Here is a 22,523-nt window from a genome sequence, read left to right as displayed (position 1 = left end):
ATTACTTTTTTCCATGCCCTACTAAAGTAAGAGGAAGCCTATGGTACAAGAACAATAGACTGGCAGGTTTAGGACAACGTTTTAACAGTTTGTTGTTCTGATCGCAGGCGTAGAGGGAAAGCCGAAGGCCGACCTGCGGGTGGATGGACGTATAAAGCACTGCATTTATACATTCTCTCCTTCCCGCATGTAAAAATAAACCATTCACCTCCAGCGTGTGCCTGTGCACATATACGTCCTTACACACCATCACCCAGACATGCTGCTGCATACATTTCCGAAGCCCGTAGTGACTAAGCACGTCTTTTGTCATCTTCGAACGAGAGTCCATTCAGCCGAGCAGCCGCGACCACACACGTACACCAAAGACCCCGGCGAGGAGAAGCTGTGTGAGGTCCACAAGTCAGGCTGGAAAGACAAAGACAAGCTTTTGTTAAACGAACTAATCCGCCATTGATATGCTAAATCCTGCTGTAAGGAAAGAGGGTAAGAGGCAGGAGATGAAGGAAAGAGCGGGACAGATTTGAAATATGGTCCCATTTTATTAGAAGCCAAAAACAAATTATCTCAAGACGGCCAAGAAAAAATGATCTGACTGGAAAAAGAAAAAAGGTGTAGCTTTGAGGAATATTGATGCTTATTCCTATCAGACACAAAATGATAAATGAGTGAAATGAATCACAAGTCGTAGCTCATGTATTCTGTGCGGCTGCTGTACAATTCCTGCACGAGGGCCTCAGTCACAGAGCACAATGTGTTTGTTGTGAAACAGGATGGCGTGCACCTGATTATGTGGTTAAACATTTGTGTTTCGCTGCATGTGAGGGTGAAGCGGCGCTAAGAGCATCGCGCAGGCTCTGACAGATGGCCGCGTGTTCGCAGTAAGGAAAAGCATGCAGCTTGACCTCGGGCTGCCTAACACCTTTATTGGTGTGGCAGCGGGCCAGACAGACGTGGAGGACAGCGACAGTTAAACGTCCAGCTCATCATCGCAGCGCCGGAGATAAAAGTTGGACGATGGAAACAATGCTGCTCGTGTGCAACACGCAGCACTGCACAAGAATGCAGAACTGCAAACCACGGTTATTTTCATCTAGTTGTCATTTTCTTGATTAATCCTTTGATGCTGTGGTTTATGGAAAGTAAGAAAAGTATGGCTAAAGTTTGACAACGCTGACGTGAAACCGCATATTTGTCTCATCGACGCTGCAAAATGTACGGATACTCAGGAAAACTGTAGAACTGTAAAATACGGAATAGCTGACATTATAATTATTATAGCCAATTTCATTCATTCTCATTTCAGGGCACCGACACGAGAAGCTTTCTAAATACTCTTCCTGGCAAAAGGATTATAAAATGCCAAAATTTAAAAAAAGGTCCTGTTACATCTGGCATCCCATGGTCATGTGAATATTTCTGGATACTCTGACTCAAACGATTGTGCCATTTTTCCTTATAACACTGCAAATAACTAAATCAGATATGGCCAGAAGCAGGATAGTTTAGAAAAAGCAAACAGAGCCCAGGTCTTCCAGGTGTCCAGATTCTTTCTGCTTTTCTAAAAGTCAAACTTCACCTCCCTACATGAGATATGAGACTGAAGTCGGTTACTATTATTTAGCATTTCAATCAAATGGTCACCTTAAGAGAAACAAAATGCTAGAGCGCACGGAAAACTTTACATCCAGCTTGGAAACTGTAGATGTTTCCTCTGCAATGTCCTTGAGCAGATATGTACTTAAAGGCCAGGGCAGCGTTCTCCGGTGTAAATGTGTAAACTAATGGATTTTCTTATACTGAACCACAGATATGTAAAAACATTACAGAAGCAAAGGGTAAAAGATTATCTAACCTCCAACACAACCTAAAACGTTTCATCGGGATCCTTGTGAAACATTTAACCAGAGTCAGGAGGTAAAAGACTCTTGTTTATTTTGCTCGAGGTGCCAAGATAAACACTGTCACAAGATCGGCATGATACAAGGTGCTTTTATTCAGCAGATAAATAAATCTATTGACTGATAACCTTGTAATTATTTAACAGTGCTAAGGCACAGATCGCTGTGGCCCAGAGACACCGAACCAGAAGACACAAGACGATGTTTTCTGTTGCTCTGTATCTGAGCGAGCATCATAATGAGAGGCCAATAAGAAAAGACGGCATCTGTTCAAACTGGGTTAACAGCTACAATCCTGACTTGATTCATTCTGATGCGTTGCACATTTAAAAGGCAGCGCGCGCTGTGCCGACGAGCTCCGCAGTCTGTTGTGAAACCGACAGACTGTAGTGAGGATTTCACAAATAGGACAACAGTGTTTTCATGTCAAAACAATGGGGAAACCATTGTTTGACTTTGACGTGCTTTTTAACTCCCACAACAGAGGAAAATACACTTCAATACTTCAACTAGTCCAACGGCTGCATTGGAAAATCCAATTATGTGCTCACACGAATCTTGGAGGAAAGCTGTGTAATTACTTTCTTCGAGTCACATCAAACGCGATGTGGAAACTTTGTTCATTTATTAAAGTGGAATTGTATTTGTTTTCATTGCACATTATTAATGTAATACCAGGCAATTTTTTTCCACACAGCATGGCGCAAGTCACTCATGCACTGCAAATTACAAGAGCACTAGATGTGGGCAACGACGGCAGCCAAATAATGAATTTGTCACTTGGACGGATGCGTCAGAAGAGGGCATGTTGGAAACACTCTGGCTTTCCACTGTCTTCTGTAACATTATGTGTTTTGGCTCCTCCAGTAACAGTTTCCATTCACTTTAGCTGAATGGATTCACTTTGATGGTGAAGATGTCCTCACAGTATCAAGCTAATTAAGTAACGTGCTTCTTACCAGGTTTATGCAGCAGAGAAAGTCTATCCCACTAAATGCAGGAAGTAAGAAAAGATCTTGCGAGTCAATTCGAGCGTTCCCATAACCACCAATACATAAACAAACAAACACATGAATGAAATTCACATGCTGAACGACACATGTTGCATTGCACCTCTGAGTGATGTCACACACAAGGAGCAAGTGCAGTGGAATGAAAACCACATGGCTGCACGAAAGGAGGCGTGACGCTTTTGATATCACGGTATTAAAGGAACAGATCGACATCCCATCCTGATACTTTCAATACCGGAATCAGGTGGAAAAATCTAGCCTGGATCTGTCCAGGCTGAGCTTCATCTCTTAAAGCTGTAACGTCACTGATTTTCAGGCAACTTCAAAATAAAGCTGGAGACGACCGAGTATAAAGTCGACCGATTTAATAAGGCAAAACATTTTCATATAGGATTATTTCTACATGTTTCAGAGACTCTGTCATCTATACAGAACCAGCATGACTCGACTGAGCTCGAATAAACGGTCCACGATGAATCAGGCGAATGCACAGAAAGTGCTTCGCTTCTGCTCTGCAGCCGGTGCACGAAACCGTCCGAGTGCATGAAACCGTCCGAGTGCACGAAACCGTCCGAGTGCATGCCTGATTTCTATAGCAAAACTGTTTGCTCCTCCGTTTGCATGCACAGGCCAAGAACAACACGCTGCAGCTGGAGGCAGAAGTAAAAGTGGGTTGGAAGGGATTTGAAAGGTACGTGCAGCTGACTGAAGAAGCACTCCCCTCAAATGGTTTACACTCAAGAAGGAATCTTTGCACATTTTTTTCAGATTAAGCAAATGGATCCCACCACTCTCCATAACATGTTCACGATGTGTTGGCGACGTCCGCTCTTTTTCTACTGCAAAAGGAAGACTTCACTGGGGGTAATCGACAGAAGCAGCCGCATGCAACGGAAAGGAAACTCACGTGGTGAATTAGCAGCAAGAGAAGCTGTGACTTTCTCACTCTAGAGGCTGACTAACGTGTTTTCTTCCATGTGGTCGCATACGACTCATGGTTCATTCATAGCTTTTACTGCATGAGGCTGTGTCATCATGGAACACAGCAGCAAGTTTTTCATATTAATAGAAACATGCCTGATTTTGTTTAAATATATCTGACAAATTTCAGCATGCATGACACAGAAACACAGCTCCTTCAAAGCCCTCGCAGCCCCCACTTTGCACAGAAGACAGACTCACTCTGCTTCTTTGTGCGGCCGCAGTTTGACCAGCGTCTCTGGACACTAAACAGCTTTTCACCCTGTGTACTTTCACATAAATCTGCGCCTGGTTTAGCCGTAGCTGACACGCTCTGCAAGATGATGAATGCACGGGTCTGAATTGGTGCCAAACGTACAGATGCAATTAATTCACTGCTGCTTTTCTTGTTTTTGTAGGTGGAAGGCTGTGTGCGTATATCTGTGTATCTATGTGAACATGTGTGCATCTACATTTCTGGTCCGGACTAGGAGGAATTGCAAGTCTAACCACTGAGTTTAGGTCAGCTGCCTGTTCCAGACCACAGCACAGTGGAAAACTCTACACCTGTCATTCTAGACCTCTTTCAATCACCAAGAGACTCTGGGAAAGCTATACCCCTTACCCGATTTACATCAACCACAAAAGCAGAACGTCCTCCTGCTTTTATCAAACGTAGCTGTGAAGCACTCCAAAGAAAATCCTACAGTAATTTCAGCAGGCTCTTCTGGATGTGGAGGAACAATGCCCTTCTATCGTTATTTGGCCTTAAGAACAAAAGCGCTGCAATGAAGTCGAGATAATGGTGGTGAGGTCACTGCTTGGTTACTAGCCACTGTATCCTCGACGAGAGCCAGGCGGCTTCCAACCGAACAACACCAAGTTTTTTTTATACATGCATGACAGAACCTGCCTCATCCCTCTTCAGTGACGCATCTCCAACACGTGTGGGTGTGCGCCAGCAAGCATCTCTGTGTGCGGGTTTTATATGCAACAGCGCCCAGAGGCCAGGCATAGGAGAGGAAGGCTGAGTCACAGGATCTAAGGCCTCGCAGGAAGACAGCAGTGATCTAAGACATGCTTGGCCAGGCCCCCGCACGCCACTGATGAGTTATTGCTCCGTTGCGATCCTCAGCCAGCACCTCCACCCCAAAGATATACTGCAGCACATACTCCATCTCCTCTCTGTGACCTGGAGAAGCGAGAGAGGGCCGCCAGATTCACCTCCACAGGGGGCAAATAAACAGGTGAACCTGGGGGGGATTTTTGTGAGATTGATGGCAACTGCACTTTCTCTTGTTCTGCTAGAGCAAAAGGTCAGAACGTGTGCAATAATGGCAGGATGTAGAAACAGGCTGCTGTTGCTCAACAAAAGCATTAATAATTGCTGTGGGCTCTGCAGCAGAAAGTAGCTCAGGACTAGCTGCATAAGCTTTACTTTATTCCCGAGTAACAGTGAAGAATTGCTTTTACAGACATGCCTTTGTTTCACACAGTTTCGCGTAAATGTACCTCTGAAAAGGGAAAACTAAAGCTAAATAAGCAGTCCGGCCGAATTCCAACACTCTAGCTGTCACCTCCTTCAAAACAGCCACCGAGAGGCAATTTCTCTAAATGTTTAAACACGCAGACAAGAATAATAGCAAGTGCAGGGTAGAGAAAAGCCATTTGAACGCAGGCACACAAAGTGAACGGGCTGTGCTGCTCTGCCGACCACAGCAGATTGGAGAGCAGGAGCAGAGAGAATATGGAAACAGGGAGCGGCTCTGAGGGGAACTAACCAGCAAGCACGGCTGAAGAACGAGACAGAGTGACAAAAGGAGCCCAAATTAAGTGGCTGACTGCTCCCCTTGCATTCAGAAATGTTCAAACAAACCAAACTTTTCTTTCCCTTTTGCCTGGGGTGCTGCTTTTTCATAGATGTGCATTTCTTGAGACGTTTCCCAATTGTAAGTCAGAGAGCTTGTTGTTGTATTCTTGTTGTATCAACATGTAATTTCACTTCCTCTGCCACCTTCCTATCAGTCTGACAGATCACTCTCTGCACTGAGACAGGAAAGGCAAAGAGCGCTGAGAAAACAGCAGCGAACGAGACACTCTGTGACGTGCTCGTGCTGCAGGGATCGATAATAACGCCAAAGTGATACGACTGTACGGCTACTGCATGTCAGTCAGTGACGTGCACACGGTTCTGATGTTAACTGCTAAGGTCACAAACAAGCAACTTTCTGCATTTTCAGTTTACGAGCTCCTCGAGTCAGAGAAGTGACATTAGTGGTTAACTGCGTCGAGCGGACAAATGTGGTGTAGCGTAGAGTCCTCGTCACTACACCGGCTTTAACTGTTTCTCTTCAGCATTTGTCATGCTTGAAGTCCTCTAAGTATGCTGACATTGTCAGCAAGTGCAGTCAAGTTAGAAGCTGGTCAACAGAGGAAGGCCTGTTAATGAATACATGAATAGGTGAAGTAAGACATCCGTTATGCCACGGTAACAAATTTATGAATGGAAACTCGAGGAATCTCTCGGGAAGTGCTCCTAAATCACTTCATGTGGTTGGCTTTGCAAAGACAAAGTCACCAGCATGTACGAGCATTAAATAGCTCTGCGGTGCTCCTGCGTGCCACGTTAATATAATTGCGATGGAGCTCTTTGAGTCCGTATTAGCGGGGATTGGAGCGATGCCACGTTATCTCCCACCACTGGCTAAAATACGATGAAGGACATTTGAGCAAGCAAGAAGCACAGACAGCCCAAGGCGAAGCCGTGATTGGTGGCAGAAGTGGCTTCTACTGATGGTTTTGGCACAGAACATCAGCCACGCAGTGCCCACAACCCCCTCTGCACCCCAAGCAGGGACTGCCAAGGGCTGTCCCAGCCTCCCCTGCCCCCTCTCCCCAGAGAGGACCACGCTTCTCCACTCTGTCATTCACTGACTTTTGCGGCCAGGCCCCGTGCTCTGCCTTGCCACTTTACATTTAAAGGAGAGCAAGGCGGTAGTAATGTGCACTGCAGATGGTAGAAATTACTTAGCTCACTTAACTTCAGAGATATTTTTTTTCCTTTTTCTTCTCTCTCTCCCTTTTCCACAAATTACTCCAAGACTGGGGAAATTGATAGATTCCTCGTGCACGTTGGCTTTTGATTTGTACATGGAGGACTTTTGTTCTTCGGCAATCCCATCCTGATATCCATTTAGCTGGCTCTATGGCTTTGGAATACGATAGCGTGCCTTCAAACGAACACCAAAATGTTGGGGAAAAGGCTAAAAGCCAAAAGTTTGCTTTACACTGGAGAGACTCGTTTTTCCTTGAGAAGAAGCTCAATGTGCTTTCCAGGAAACGTCTGGCCCTATGCAGATCACACGTGTGATGTCGAGACGTCCTCTGGGGCGAAACATGTCAGCTAGCTTCATAGGAACATTTACATGTGGCCTTATAGCGTCGAAGAAAAGCAGCGAGGGAGACGGTGGTGATTTATTTCCCATGTGTTTCGGTTAGCGCTGGTCGATGTGAACTGCAGCCTCCATTTTCCATCTGTGCACTTCTTTGATGCTGTTTTCACCTCTTATTTCCTTCCCCTTATAACCTGTTTATGTCTCCTCTGCCTTTCTGTCAATGCTTTTCTTCCAGAAGGGGTATTTATGAGTTAGTGATACAAGCAAATAAAATAAACAGGTCTCACATTTGTACTTTATTACTGTAGCTGTAATCCTAAATGTATCAAAGACAGAAAGATACAGAAAGAAAGTGTTTTTTTTCTTTTCATTTGAAAGTTTTTAAATATGTAACAAACAAGGAAGTAAAAACTGCAGATTAATACGATCGTTTTGTAGCTTCTGTCTAAACCAGCAGTCCCCAACGGACCGGTTTATGTCCGAGATATTTTCACGGACCGGCGTTTAAGGTGTCGCAGAAAAATTCAACAAAGTAAAACCAGTACCAAAAAAAAAGATTTATTCATAACACGGGAAAAGACCCAGGGAAACCGAGTTAACGATAAAACTGATAAAAATGCTGAAAACCATAAATTTCACAACCGTATCGCAACTCTCGCGGCCCGGTACCAAACGACTCACGGAGTGGTACCGGGCCGTGGCCCGGGGTTGGGGACCGCTGACCTAAACAACAGAATTCCTGCTGTTGTCACCAGACCTGCAGTAAACTTCACTGGGCATGTAATGCAGCTAGGCCGGGGTCACAGGGGTCAGCCACATGCAGCTCTTTACTCATTTTCAGCATCTTTTTCAAGCAGTTATGTGAATGTGAATATAGAAATAACCAACGTTGTGGGTTTTTAAATAAAAAAACGCCTAGCTTACTTTAAAATGTTTTCACATGTGCCTTATAGTCTTTTTCATTGATGTGTTAGCTGGATAGCTTCAGTAAAAGTCATATGCACAAACACTGGTAGCGCTCTATGGTGATTCTGTTTCAGTGTTATCAGCCAACATCATCTATTTGGTGATCGATCAGTGTGACTCGAGTCACTCAGAGGCACGCCATAACTTCTCTGTTAGCAACACACGTGTTTGAAATGTTTGTCCAAACCAGCTGATCCGAGTGTAAACGAGTTAAGTGAAAAACATGTTTATGTTCCATCTGTCTGAAAGAAGAAAACTACCAGTTGGTATATCGGAATATCGGATTTTGAAATCAACAAATCAAAAATGCTTCATCGGCTGGGCTCTAAAAGCATGGCATGTTCAAAAAAGTTCTAAATAACAGTGCTAAACAGTGCTGAAAGGTTTGAACTGCAAAGGTGACACACTAATTTACACGTAATCATCTGTTTCACTTTCACCGTGAGGCACAAATATATATTTTTTGGTCAAGAAAAAAAACAGCTCCTTTGGAAAAGGTGTTTTTAAAACAAAAACCACCAAAAAAACAATTATCAAAGCATGATTTATTAAAAAATTCTTAATTATTAATGGCAGTCAAAGAAAAAGTTCAGTATTAACAGGGGGAGCTACATAGACAGCTGTTTGTAGATCTGTGCAGTGCTGACAGGAAGTGCAAGGCAGGAACCTGTTCAGTGTTTTGTCACTGTCATGAGTGCGTCATGTTACGTTCAATAGCTCGGTTTATTGTTTGTAAAGCTCCAGCTCAGTTTGCTGACAGCAGTTTTAGTCATTATTCAAATCTTTCACTGCACAGCATTTTTATAATGTGCCCATGCTTCCTACAGGGCCTCCTGTGCGCTCAGCACAGGACAGATTCTATATCTCGCGGAGCCCGCGGGTATTAAAATGGCTCCATTCCCAGGCCTCGCTGTCCCGTACACGTACGAATGCAGACCAACACAAATCTTCTGCACTGTTGCAACTCAGTCTAATTAATCTTGGAGGAGAATTCTGAGCTGATCTTGTTTTCTTCGCCAGCTGTTACCTTGCATCATGTAAGTGATATTACTCAAAGGTTTAGAGCGATCCAAACCCTTCTGTTTTTATAATACTTTGCTTTTTTCCTGTGTGTTGTCCAACACGGCCCATTTCTGACTCAAAAAGGTCTTTGTCTGGCTAATTACAGAGGCAGCTGCAGAGCTCTGAACCAGAGACTGGGAGTTACAGTGCTGACAAAACCAATGGGGGAACCTGCGGCTGAGGCCTTTCATTGCATTTTCAGCTGTAGTGAAAAAGCATCAACATCCTAAGGGCTAAATTAAAGTATTCATAAAGCTAACATGCTCTCTTTCCATCTCCAGTGCCAAATAAAATCTAATTTCCTTCCCCCTGCTAAACTTTATCGTCGCCTTTGATAGAGAAACTTTTAACTGATGCCAAGTTCCCCTGTAAATTCAAACATATCAAACGTGCTGCTGCCGACATTCATCAGAAAATTCTATTGTTGCACTAAATACAGTTGAACAGGAATGAAAACTAATCTGTGTTAACCGTGAAATCGGCATTACAGCGCTCCTTACAACTTGTCAAATATTCACTCCGACCACAGCAAGAATTTAGCCTCACGCGTCTGAGTTTCATAACACTCGAATCCCACCCATACCCAGGAACATCACATCATCCTCCAAAAATGCCTGGGCAAAGAAGAATGCTCTGTAGCTGACTGGCTCACCAGGCTGACCAGCTGGCTAACTGGGAGTCGTGAACTTTTGTCCCGACGCTGCTCCCTTTGCTGGCTGCTAGAGAGGACTTGGGCGACACCAAACAGGAAGCATTCAACAACTGGACGCTTTGGATGTTTATCTCACGCCATTCATCAAACCCCCAAAACCAGAGGAGTCGGGACCCGGCTGGTGAAACAAGGCTGTGATCAGGGAGCCATCGCGGGGTTAGATCTGGGCTTCTTCGTACCCTGACAGGGGTTGGTCTCCTCCACCCTACGGCTGGCTCCCCTCCTCCTTTCTCACAGTCTTCAAGGAGCCTGGCTTAGGGTTGATGCTCTTGTGCCAAGTGGTGACAATAAAAAAGTTACACTTTTAAGCATTCAGCAGATCGCAAGAGCAGTGACCACAAAAGCTGCTCTAAAAGACTGAACTTATCAGCGTCAGGGTGCGCAAGAATAAGGTTGACCTAACCACTATAAGTTGGTAATTACGAGTCAAACCGCTACTATCAAAACCAACTTCACATCAACACAGAGAACAGAAAGAAAATCTATTCTGTAGAAGCAGCCAAGTCATGTGGCTGGTCGGGTGTTTAGCAGGAAGAAGAATGAGCCGAAGAAAAACTATACAATGCGCAGCTATTATAAAAGGTTGCACGACCCCATGTGAAACAGAGAGACTCATTCAATACTATAAGGATAGTTTACTAAATATTAACCTTTGAGGCATGATTCAGAGCCACAGCTGGACTAGAAATACAGTATATTCCAGATAAAAGTGAGCTCAAAAGGAAAACTATAGCAAAGTAAAGCACTCTGCTGATCAGAAAACAAGTTTTTCATCCTTAAGCTATGATCACAAGCTTTAAGGAGATACCAAAGGAATGTGACTGCAGATTTCACGATACCCTCCTAGAGCAACTGCAGCAGAAGAGTGTTTGTGCAGAGCGATGCGCTGCAAGCATTTTTCTATCTTAAATATTAAAGCACATAACGTACCGATTAGAGACAATATGTGTGTCTAAAGAGGCAGATCACATAAAACCTTCACAACAACCTGTAATAACAGCAATAATTCAAAAGATATTCTGTTAGTGGGACTCATTAAGTCCTGGTTTACTAATCAAGCCGGTCAGTGGGAGATAGGAGCTGGCTGTCTAAAGGGAAAAAACCCTGGCTCAGACAGCAGACAGTAGGGCATCGACTTCTTTATGCTATCTAAACAAAAGAGTTCAAGGACACCGCTGAGAAAGAAAAGTGGATCCAAGTTGCCATCCCGCCCTGCTGGCACAGCGGCCAGACCTGGATGATCAGCACAAAGGTGGACAGACTGTGCAGCCGTTTGAATACAAATGTATCGACTAACAAGACGTCAATGTTATATCCGCTGTGGTTTGTAAGCAACCAGATTCTACACTGAAAGCTCACAACAGCTGACACAGCAGAAAGGCTGACACTGAACTGCACAGATCTGAGTTGGGATAAGCATCCCTGTTTGTTGCATGGCTGAGCGGTGAGTCACTTGGTGAAGCAGGCCAGCTCTCAGCGGAGGAAACGGCACCACAGAGGGGGAATACGCTTCCATCCAAACTCCATCTCCGCGCAGATATTACAACATAAAGTCGAACGCTTTTTCCTGCCTCGGCCGCGCTGACAGACACCTGAAGTTGTGCTGACTGGAGACATCCTGGGACTGCTGTCAACGGCTAGACCGGCTAAGGTCAGAGATCCTCAGCTGAGAAAGTTGGCCGGGATGAGCGGACTCTGTATCGCTCACCGCTGTCATGCATATTCTAGAAAAGAAGGCAGGGATGGACTGAAAGCACACAAGGCCTACAGTCATATTTTCCACTGATATCAAAGCCATATGGCTGGATTTCATGAAATAGTTGAAGCAGTGCACTGCTTCTGGCAGTGTTTAATAGAAGCACTGCACACTAATGTGGATGAACAGACTGGATGTGTTCTGTGGTGATGATGTACAGTATATTATGATGAAAAGATATACAGCGTGGTCAGATGTTTATAGGCTCGCATGACTGCTGGCCATAAATTTTATAATCACCTGGCACATCTTATCAGACTGCCCGCCATCTTTGAATGAACGCATGTGATACAGAGATAAAGCCGGACCTTATCTCGGTTGGATCTCAACTCAAAATGCAGGCGCTGCACTGATTTTCTTTAAGGTGTGTTTCTAAAGCATCGTGTTTCCTCACCTTTTCCTGTTGCACATTCTGCACCAATATGTTACGAGATCCATGCAAATTTGTGCAGCGATGAGATTTTCTGCTCTGTGAACCAGAACTGTTCATAACCAGCTAGCTAGTGAGAATCAGCAGACCTCGTAAAGAACAACAACATTACCCTGCTCCTCTGGAATGTCAACTTGGACAACACGAAGCAAAGGACGCGGGCTCGGCGCACACAGCTCCCGCACAGTCTCCCTTTTGTTCCACACAAATTTGCTCCTAATTCCTTTTTTTTTCCCTTTTAATTGTAATTATCATGACTTCAAAGACCAGCGCGGCTCTGACCTACATAAATGTTCAGATTCTAGTGGCTGATGAAAGTGCTTTTTTTAATCACCCTCTCTTTTTATGCACTCAATGATAATTACACACACAAATGGAGTAATCATCATTATTTGCAAGAGGTTAAACATGTGCATGCACACAGAAGCCATTTCACTATTCCAATAGGCTTTGCATACTATTAATCCCTCACAACTGTTAAGTACAGCACCTATAAGAGCATCTATAAATGGTTAGAAACGCCACACATTTAGCAGATAGATATGAACTACGATTTTTTTCACTGTGCAAATACAGTGTTTAACTTTCCAATTTATACCAAATACTATTTTTGTCCTTTTTGTAATTATTATATGATTATGGACAAGAAAACCACTTCACATGACGGCCATAACATCTGGGGTACTGCGGCTTTGCTGTGCTTATATGAGGTTGTTTCAGATGAAGGAAATTAAAATGTTTAACCCTCATTCTTACTTCACACATTATAAAAAGAGCCCACACACGCACATGCAGTATGACTATAAATTTCTGACCAGTTTCACCACAAAACAACAAGAACATAGAAAGTAAGGCGAGGTAAACGCGCCACAGCACTCGTTTGTTGAAAGATGCAACCTATACTTGTGCTTAAAGCCGGTTCTTCTGCTGAGGCTGAACTCCTTCACCAATACCATGTGAAAAAAAATGCTTCGAGATGCACAGCGGGCACAAAACCACTTCATATATGCGCGTGCATATGAGTTTGTACTTGCACTTGCATCGTGTCCAGTGACCTTACACAGCAGCATAAATAACAGGCGCTAGTAGACCGTAACTGGAGGAGCGTCGATGCTGTTGTGTGCATGCTTCTGCGGCGTTTGACTCATTGGGAGCCACATGGCGCAGATGTCTGCTTTGGAAAACAAAACCAAAACAGATGAATATGGTAGGAGATGGCAAAACACATGCTGGTGCTTCGTCACGTTGGTCCTCTTGAGCCTCTGATATCACGGCTGCACTGTGAAAAACAAGCTCCCTGCAGATAGCGAGCTTGTTTTTGTGCAATACACTTCATTTCAGAAGAGATTAAAGAAAACAATGAAGGTGAAGCACGTCCTTTATGACAGAAAATAGACTGTTAAGTATAATAAAGAATGAATGAAGACGTCCCTACCTTCTGATCCACTATGGAGCACACCAGGTCCTTCACAGCAGACAGCGACAGGTCACTGGCCTCCAGGTTCACCGTCTCTCTGGTCAGTCCGATCTGCAGCAGGAAGGACACCCCATGGAAAGAGCTGCGGGAGCTGGTGGGGCTGGGGGCGTTGTGACTGCCGTTGGACAGCCGTGTGTAGATGGGTCCAGACGGGGTGGATGGCAAGGACGGGTGGTGCAGATGGACAGAGTGGAGGAAGGCTCGAGGTAAGGATGGGGGAGAGGAGGCAGACATTGGGTTTCTTCCAGTTGCAACGTAAACGTCTGAACAGTGGAGGAATCAGTGAGGGCTGGCAGAAAAAAGCACAGCTGGGTTTCTGTGGATGAACTCCTGGTAGGGGGAATCTTTGGTCTTCATCAGTAACAGTCAGTTTATTGTCAAAATGATACTGTCCTTTTCAAACTAACAGCCTATCCACCCGCTGGAGCTCACACCGCCCGAGCTCTGTCACCAGACTGACAGGTGATGGAGGAGAAGTGTCTGAACAATACGCAGGCCTCTGCAGTGAAATCACAGCAACACACTTCATATCCTGGAGTTTTGTTCCTTCTCCTTAGTGAAGTCAGTAATCCACTCTGACCACAGGAAGCCTGTCACCACACACACGCACACACACACACACACACACTACTTTTTAACGAGAAGCATTCTCATATCTGAAAACAGTTGTGAAAAGCATTCAGGGTGTATGAATGAATCAGCTGCTGTTCTTACAGTGTAAAGACACTGAGCTGGATTCACTAAGAGGACGTTTCATTTTACGTTTGTCACAAATCTTTATTCAGAGCTTTTTCAAATCAAATATAAAGTCATTTATTATTATCTGCAAGGTTCGGAGCAAAGCACGCCCCCAAAGTTTGGGGCTTGTCTATAATTTCAATTATTTTAAATTTTCTCGCTACATTTCTCGACTTGTGCTAACTGTGAGAAAGTTGTAAGTAGGCGACTGTACGCGAGCGCGTAAAACGCCAAAACAGCAGGCCACAAGACGCGCAAACGTCGATAAAGGGCATCACTTGTGTGTTTGTACGGATTCAAACCCCACAAACATCTGGAACCGAGGCTTCTGAACATCTGCTCCCCTCCCACTTTCGATTGGCTCGCTGGCAGAACACAACCCGAGCCGAGAATGCCAGCAAAACAAGTTATACAAGCCCCGAATCTGCGCTTTCTGAGCCTGGCCGCTGAACACTCTCTCTCCCGGTACAGTCGGGTTAAAGCCAAACGTCGAGTTAAACGTTTCTTACAGGATACTTTACCTTCGCTCTCGGCGCAGGGCGCTTTTCGATCCATTGTGAGAGGGCTGAAGAAACTTTTCGACTCCATCAAGTGAGGGAAGCACAGTCGGAACTTTATTCTTCTGCACTTTGTTACAAGTCACACAGAAAGCACTCCGGCACAGCCCACAGCTCACACATACTAACTTTAGTTTTGCAGCGAGTCTCGCTGAGACGAGCCGCTCCGTGCATTAATTTTCTCTTATCTTTTATTCCAGATTGTAAATTCATGCGCATCTTATTATCCTTCCAGCTGTGACTACTCCCCCTGCTCGACGAGAAAAAGAGCAGCGACCGTCGCTGGGGCTTGGAGTCTTTTTATTATGTCCGCATAACTGACTTTCCATGAGTGGGGAGGAAAACTTGAACTACACACCATGTGAAGCAATGGCGCCTCCGCTCGAGCTCGAACCAGTGCGCATGTGCCTTTTCTTTTCCGTTATTTCAACTTGGTCATGCCAAAAGAAAAAAAAAGAAAAAAAACTTTACTCCACATGACCCGGATCGAATTGTAATAAATGGCTCTCCCAAGTAGGAAGCAAGAGTCGCAAGGGGACACTGAAGGAGTTCATACAAGTCGAGGTTTATTACCTAAAGTGCGCTCGGCTTAAGATAAAGGGACGTTGTCTATGAATAGATTAACTTTGAAGGGCTAATATGTTATTTAACTAATACTCGGAATATTACAGAACAAATTTCAGGAAATTGTCCAACAGTTCCACTGCATTGTGAGATTTTTCATTTGAGAACATTACAAACAGCCTCTCTCTAATCAGGATGCTCAGTTTAAAGAAAGCCAAGAACAACAGAGAAACAAACAGAAAGCAGCCTTTATTAACAGTAAAAACATAATAAATGCATTAATACTGCGGAAAAGTGCAGTCTATTCCCCTCGCCCAAGCCGTGAGGCCCCCACAGATGTCTTTTACGGTGACACGGTCCACTTCTGATCCACTCATCTTCTCCAGAATCTGCACGGCCTTCTGAGAATCGTTACCCTGCTTGCAGATCACGTAAACTGGAGAGAGAAGTCAAGAGAGACTGGTGGACTCATTACGTTTGATTGGTTGAAACACAACATCAGGTACAAGCAGGTGAATATTTAAAAATCGAGACAGAGTAAAGTCCAGGCTAAATTTATCTCACTGATTAAAGAACGTCACCAAAATAATGTTTTGAATGTTAATTTCTGTAAAGCGGGCCAGCTGCACAGGCTGACTGTACTTGTTTTGGAAAAGGCCTCACATAGCAACCCCATTACAACCTGTTTCTAGCTGTCCAAAATAAGCCTCTGGCCCAGCAGTGTGAGACTACACAGTGGCCTCTGAATATGCACAAGTGACTGTACGTGCCCGTTCATTTCAAACAACACACCCTAAATGGTGTTTTTGCTGTGTTACCTGGCGGCTGGCAGTCACCTGCCATCTGGTGCTTCAGCTGGCTGATTCTCTCCCGGAGTAACTGGAGATGTTCCCTCTTCCTCTCCTCCAGACTTGAGAGTGGAATATCTGGCAGCAATGTAAGGCGAACAGCCACACAGACACGAGGCTCGCACGAAGAGAAAATACACGATTATGGTGCAGCCAGAACGATTTGTGTCTTAAAGGATACTGAGAGAGGAGGCTAAGTGGCATATATCCACCTCCACCAGAGGGCGTACATCCAACAGGAGATGGGGCTCTTCACTGTCCATTATCGATTTATAGTCCTGGAATCACATTAAAACAGCCCTTAATACACTTAAACTACCAGCTGCTACAATTACAGAGGTGCGGCTTCGCTTTTTGGGGAAAGGCGTGGATTTCTACGTAAGCAGGGAAACCAAAATTACTCATGTGCCTGGACTCGTAATTGTAGAGTAATATGAACGTTTTAACAGTTTTTCCTTAATTCACAGGAAGCAAAACTGTTTCTAACTGCAGCCTCTTGCACAATCTCAGCTGCACCCCAATCAATCATGATCCCCATCTCTGTGCTAAATGACTCAGTGGGTTTCAAAGCAGCAGTTCTGCAGAAACATAAACAGATGCAATCCACGCTCCTGCGCTCGGTGCCAAAGAGAACGTGTTATTCTTTCCCATAGAAAATTTACAGGCGCATTTTAAGTCATTTCCCATTTGGGGCTGGGTCAGCACCGAGATGCAATCAGTTTATGAATGCGCATGAAAACTGAGAAAATTGTGAGTAATCATATAATAAACAGCACTAAATACAGGGAGTCACGCAATGACCGAGCGCTCTGCACTATATAATCCCCACCTGCACTGTGATCCTCTGCTCTTTGGACAGCAGGTTTAGTTTGCGGCACTGAAAAGAGAATTTTCAGAGAATTAGGGATAATTATTTGCACTTTTAAAAATGTCACTTTAATATAAATCAAGTTGATTTAGGAAACACATTTGAAACCTTCAAAAACCAGCATTCCTCCGTAAATGGGCGTGACTGCAGAAAATGAGGAACTCCGTGAGTTTCTCTTATGACCAACCTTGTCTGTGGCAGCAGATCCACAGAAAGCCTCATAGTCCACCAGCCGGGTCACGCTGGGGTTTTCTCCACATACAGCACAGCCGGCCTGCTTTGGCCGCAGCCTGATCGACCTGAACCTGGCATCTTGGGCGTCAAACATCACCAGCTGCTGGCCGCAGGAAGCTGGCACGCCCGGTCAAGGTTACTAACAAGGCTACTTACTTCTGAGAAGCACCGTGTCGCTCGATTCAGAGGTTCAGAGTCTGGCACGTCTCCCACTGGTACATTAAAAGCCATAGCAACATTCGGGGATTTTGCTGGGAATATGGTGCAACACTTTCCCGGCTGACGCATCACGGGAGGTGTTAGCATCAGTACAACAATGCAATACAGAAGGACGGGGTGCGTCTATTCTCTCCCGTGACTCTCAGTACCAGCACGAGAACATGACAATGGCAAATAAATAGTCAACTCAGAGAATGCAAACAAAAATCTCCCTTCCCCTCCTTATCATTCAGCAGCTCATTGTTAATCAATTCTGGTGACTAAGCAAAAGAGCTCAGATGCAAAGAAGCACAATAACTAAACTATATATAACAAGAAGGTGAAGAAAAAAAGGATACAGCCCTGTCCAGAGGCAATCTTGAGGACTTCCAAAGCTTGGAAGCAGCCCATTATCCCTGGAACTTCAATACAAGCGGGAAATATTATAAAGAATAATCATTTACACCGACTGTGGCCTCTGGGAAGGTGAGGGAACAAGACTCACCCACTCCTAACACTCCTCCATCAGAGCAATTGGTCACCGTCTCTGGAGGTGGAGGCACTGGATACAGACATCTGTAGCAGGGGCCTCCACGGTAGTTATACACCGTCAACTGCAGACACACAAAAGATACCGCATACTGTACCCACTGCACCGATGAGGAAAACGGGGGTCTGCCTTCTACCTTACCTGCCCTTCCATCCGTAAGGCACTCGCCGACACGAGAGGTTTGCCGCTGAGCACGCAGGCGTCGTTCACCAGATAACGAGTGGGGACGTTGTCTGAGCAATCAGCCACAATGTCATATATGAGGTCAGTGAAGTCAAGGCGTCCTCGCGGTTTATCAGACACGCATTACTTACAGCTTCTTCTGAATTTCTCTTCATGTGCGCTGATAAGTAATCACAGAACGAGACTTGGCAGATAGCAGCTATGTGACATATTCATGATTTTACAAGTAGAGGTCTGTGCAATAGAGGATACTGTTGAATAAGCTGTAAAGCGTTTTCCGGCGAGAGCTGCAGGTGGTAGGGAATGCACTCCACAGTGGAATTTAACCTGCAGAGATAAATGCAGATTCAAGTAATTCCCTATAAAGTCTGTGTCCTGCATAAACAGCACATTTAATACAAACACCTTAACTGTCCTGCAGCAGCACGAGAGCCAAGAAAGCAAAAAAAACGCAACATGCGAGTCCCGACTGTGGCAGCAGACCTGTCGGAAACCTGCTCGTGCTTCCTTCCTTCTCCATCTTTGCCATCTCGACTTCCAACGCAGAGGAAAAACACTGACAAACATTACAGTCGCACGTCATTTGCATCGTGCATGCAAGAAACGATCATTAAAGAGCAATTATTAACAACAAGGCTCAATAAAACTGGGGAACAAGTGCAGCCCAGCATTAAATTGATGTTTCAGTTCTTTGCTAGTCAGCGAACTGACGCCCTCGTGTGGCCGTAGGTTAAAGACGCGTGCGCGAAACCACAGAAGGCCTACTGTGTGGCAAAAAGGCACAAAAACAGCTGTCTCTAAAATAACATGTTTACAAAATATTTGTAGACTGGGGTGAAATACAAAACCAAATATAACCTGTGGTGAGACTGGAAAGCGCCGGTGTGCATTATAACGCAGCCCAATGTTTGCACAAAGCATAAAATACACTAATTATCACAGTTACTGAACATCTAATAATAATATCCAAACAGTAAGGTCTCTGTTTCCAGTTCGGGGCGGGAGGGCATTTTTAGACAGATTAGTAACAGTATACTCAAAAAATCTTTCATACTTGAAGTCCTAGATGATTTTGGTATTCTCTACACATCTGCATACCACGAATTATACGCAGTGTACACAGAGAGCAATCTGGGAAGCCGTCGCCTATCGTGTCAGACTGAGCCTGCAGGGCTGACAGCAAATGTCAAAGTAAGATGTCGTTACTGTTGTTGAATGTAGGAACTAAATGAAGAATAAGAGTTTAAACTGTGCTGGGATGAAGGACGGTGGTTTTGTGGCCACTGCACTATGTTTTAGTCCTTCACGCTTACCTGCATGCAACCAAGGCTTCCTTAAAGTGACCAGGACTAAAAAGAGAAATACCCAGTCTCTGGTTTCTTGCATAGATATTAGCAGTTGTTCACATGCAGACACTTGATTGCAGCAATAAAACAGTACCAAGTCTGTACCTCTGAACTGCACTGGCAGCAGAGAGCGCCTTGGCCTGGCCCTGGTTCTCCTCCCCATGAAGCACCTGTCTGTGCAGGTTACTCAGCTCCACTTCATCGTAGTCTAGCAGGCCGAGGCGACCTGGGGAGGCAAGAAAGGCTTTAAAACTCATCAAACACTGATACCAATGAGTATACTCATAAGGTACAAACTTTTAAATTATGCATCCAAAGTTTGCCTGACACCCCACCTGAGAAAACAGGTAGTATAACTCTCTCTTATTTCAATTCACTAAATGTTAAATCTTAAATGTTATACCGTACGTTTTCTTGTCTCTTCAGCTTTAATCGTTTTACTCACCAAAAATTAACTTTTTATGGCTCAACATTATTTTAAGTAAACGCCACTTTTAATGAGCTGATTACTTTGGTGGTGATGTCCTCTAATCAACAAGCGTACCTACCAACACCTGCTGCTGCAAGATACTGCGCCAGGGGGCAGCCCAGTCCTCCACAGCCCACAATCAGCACGGATGTCTTGGACAGATTCAGCTGACCTGCAGATAATCAGTCCTCACTTGGTACAATGCTCTGAACATCAGACGAGTGTAATCTGCAGCCATCCGTACCTTGCACACCAAGCTCGGGCAGGAGGAGCTGTCGACTGTACCGCATGATGTCCTCGTTGGTGAGAGCCGCTTTGCCTGTGAGCGGAGTAAGGGGCGTCACTCTCTGATGTAGCTCCACCGATGCAGCTCGGCTCTGATGTCACACCAAATACATTTGCATAGTTTTTATTCACCAAAGTCTTCCACAGTTTCCCTCTAAAATCAATCCAGATGTGTTTTTTAAGGTTTTGAAGTATTTTGTGTTTTTCGATAAACTCTGATGTACAAATGTATCGCTGCACTCAGATTACAGCTGCACCATGTGACCACTCTCATTGAATTTTTACTTTGATTTTTCCTTATGTTAAAGAGCCAGTACTCAGACATGTTTTATGCATTTATATTAAATTACAGATCCTGGTTCACTTGAACATTTCACTCTTTTTCATGACAGCTTTCCAGCTATTCATGTTCAAAAGATTTCAGTCTATGAAAAAAGGTCAGAAAGTGAGTTGGATGAGTCTTTAAAAAAATCCAGGAAAGTATTTGATCCATGAAGCTGGAATGTCAAAGAAATCATGTCCAAACTTTGGATCATCTGGGCGAACAGAAAATTTTCTTAAAAAATGGATGATTTTGAATTGAATGATATTAACTCAAAACATGTGAAAACAGGAGGAAATAAAAAGGTTTGACCAGCAAAGGTCAAAGATTAAATGTTAGAAAGAGATAATAATTAATAACAGGCAGGCTAAAGTAAAGCACAAATAGGTGACATATTTAGAAGATAAGATAAACGATCAATAAACATGGTTAGATGGAGAAAACAAATTGTAGGCTCACATAAATGAATATATTAGGGATTTTTTTATTTAAAATAAGGTTTAAAAACGTCAGGTAATAATATAATAATTAGACGCCTACAATGGGGAATCTTATTTTATAAGAATTAATGCAAACTTTTCATCTTAAACTCTGAGATTGTAAGGATCAGGTGAATATGAACTCTTGTCTCAATGATGCATTTAATATTAATTATGCAGCTGGTTGCTGTGGCGACACCTTGTGATAGCCGGATAAACTCTGAGGTGTTGGAGTAACATAACGTCCTTCCCCGATATCGTCACTAAACTAAGCTCCCATTATGCTCACGTTATAACTGCACCGTTAATGCCACACAAGAAATCAGGCACATACACACACCGAAACACACCGATACACAGACGTGAATTCACTTTCGCACCTTTTCCAGTTGCGCCAGTTTGTTCTTCAGAGCTGCGATCTCCTCCTCTTTCTCCCGCAGCTGCGCCTTCAGGCCGCACACCTCCTGCGCCATGGTGCAAAGAAAAAAACCCTACGGTTAGAAAAATGAAGCTCTAAAGCAGGAGACTCCTCTCAGACATGTTGACATGCCAAACACACGGTGCAGGCTTCCGGGTTGGTCACGTGGTAAAGACACCACGTGGTAGATGACGTCTGGAGCGCCGGTCAGAAAAAATATCAAAAAGTAGCTAAATAATAGAACATTTTAATTAGATTAAGAAATAATAATACTAATATAATATAAACAGGAAATTCGTCAAATATTTTTGTGTTTATTTGTTTTTGCCAGGGCGTATTCTTAAAAACATTATAGGTGAAAAATTATGCATTTATTTAATTAAAATAAATAGAAACCTATTGGGGAGGGGGGGAGCCTAAGGATCTGTTAATGCAGTGAGTGCCAATTTACCGTCATGGTTTGGGTTCACGTGTCCTCTCGAAAGCGAAGGAAAAATAAAATGTAAAGTTGCTATGAGAGCTCACTATGCTAATCCTACACACCCCTGTACCAGTGTGCGGTGACAAGTGGCTGATAACTCATTTCCTATATGTCCCTGAACATACCGGGTTTTCACTGGGGTGCTATTGGGGGGGGGGGGGGGGGTTATAGAGGGGCTCATAGGAACCCAGGAAATCCTATCTACAAGAGAGAAAACCCAAACACAAGCACGTGAGTTTAACGATTTTAATGCGCACAGAGCTCGTGACTCCATAAACACAGATCAGGAGTTGCACTGGAACAATGCAGCT

The 22,523-nt window shown here is 44.2% G+C and overlaps 2 protein-coding genes across 3 annotated transcripts in view; both read right to left on the bottom strand.

Moving 5' to 3' along the window:
* The window catches only part of prkd3 (protein kinase D3), a 36,198-nt gene extending 20,576 nt beyond the window's left edge, over nt 1-15,622 (bottom strand). For both annotated transcript variants that reach the window (XM_085390990.1, XM_085390991.1), the window contains exons 1-2: nt 14,932-15,622; nt 13,631-14,262 (exon numbers count right to left, since the gene is read on the bottom strand). In XM_085390990.1, the coding sequence (XP_085247116.1) occupies nt 13,631-13,906 (276 nt within the window). In that variant the 5' untranslated portion in view covers nt 13,907-14,262; nt 14,932-15,622. The remainder of the gene's footprint in view (nt 1-13,630; nt 14,263-14,931) is intronic.
* A 139-nt stretch (nt 15,623-15,761) lies between these two features.
* On the bottom strand, nt 15,762-21,888 carry mocs3 (molybdenum cofactor synthesis 3). The gene is made up of 13 exons (XM_085390992.1): nt 21,694-21,888; nt 20,472-20,604; nt 20,307-20,399; nt 19,864-19,984; nt 18,665-18,739; nt 18,371-18,488; nt 18,185-18,293; nt 18,039-18,101; nt 17,435-17,598; nt 17,209-17,256; nt 16,561-16,657; nt 16,350-16,457; nt 15,762-15,967 (listed from the first exon to the last, which is right to left on the bottom strand). Exons 1-13 carry the CDS (start codon nt 21,784-21,786, stop codon nt 15,810-15,812), a joined length of 1,380 nt encoding a protein of 459 aa, XP_085247118.1. The 5' UTR covers nt 21,787-21,888; the 3' UTR covers nt 15,762-15,809.
* Between the last annotated feature and the right edge of the window lie 635 nt (nt 21,889-22,523).

The sequence above is a fragment of the Rhamphochromis longiceps genome, linkage group LG19 (assembly GCF_057381845.1).
Source record: "Rhamphochromis longiceps isolate RC_006_pf linkage group LG19, R_longiceps_female_GT1.1, whole genome shotgun sequence".
Taxonomy (NCBI): Eukaryota; Metazoa; Chordata; class Actinopteri; order Cichliformes; family Cichlidae; genus Rhamphochromis; species Rhamphochromis longiceps.
This window is presented reverse-complemented; position numbering and strand designations above follow the sequence as displayed.

What these genes read in the sequence shown, in the direction of transcription:
- mocs3 (XM_085390992.1), bottom strand. Translation starts at nt 21,786, where the DNA reads ATGGCGCAGGAGGTGTGCGGCCTGAAGGCGCAGCTGCGGGAGAAAGAG. An exon ending in AGCAGAGGATCACAGTGCAG is followed by an intron (nt 16,658 to 17,208) that starts GTGGGGATTATA and finishes ATGTGATTCCAG; the next exon opens with GACTATAAATCGATAATGGA. An exon ending in AGGTGACTGCCAGCCGCCAG is followed by an intron (nt 15,968 to 16,349) that starts GTAACACAGCAA and finishes TTCTCTCTCCAG; the next exon opens with TTTACGTGATCTGCAAGCAG.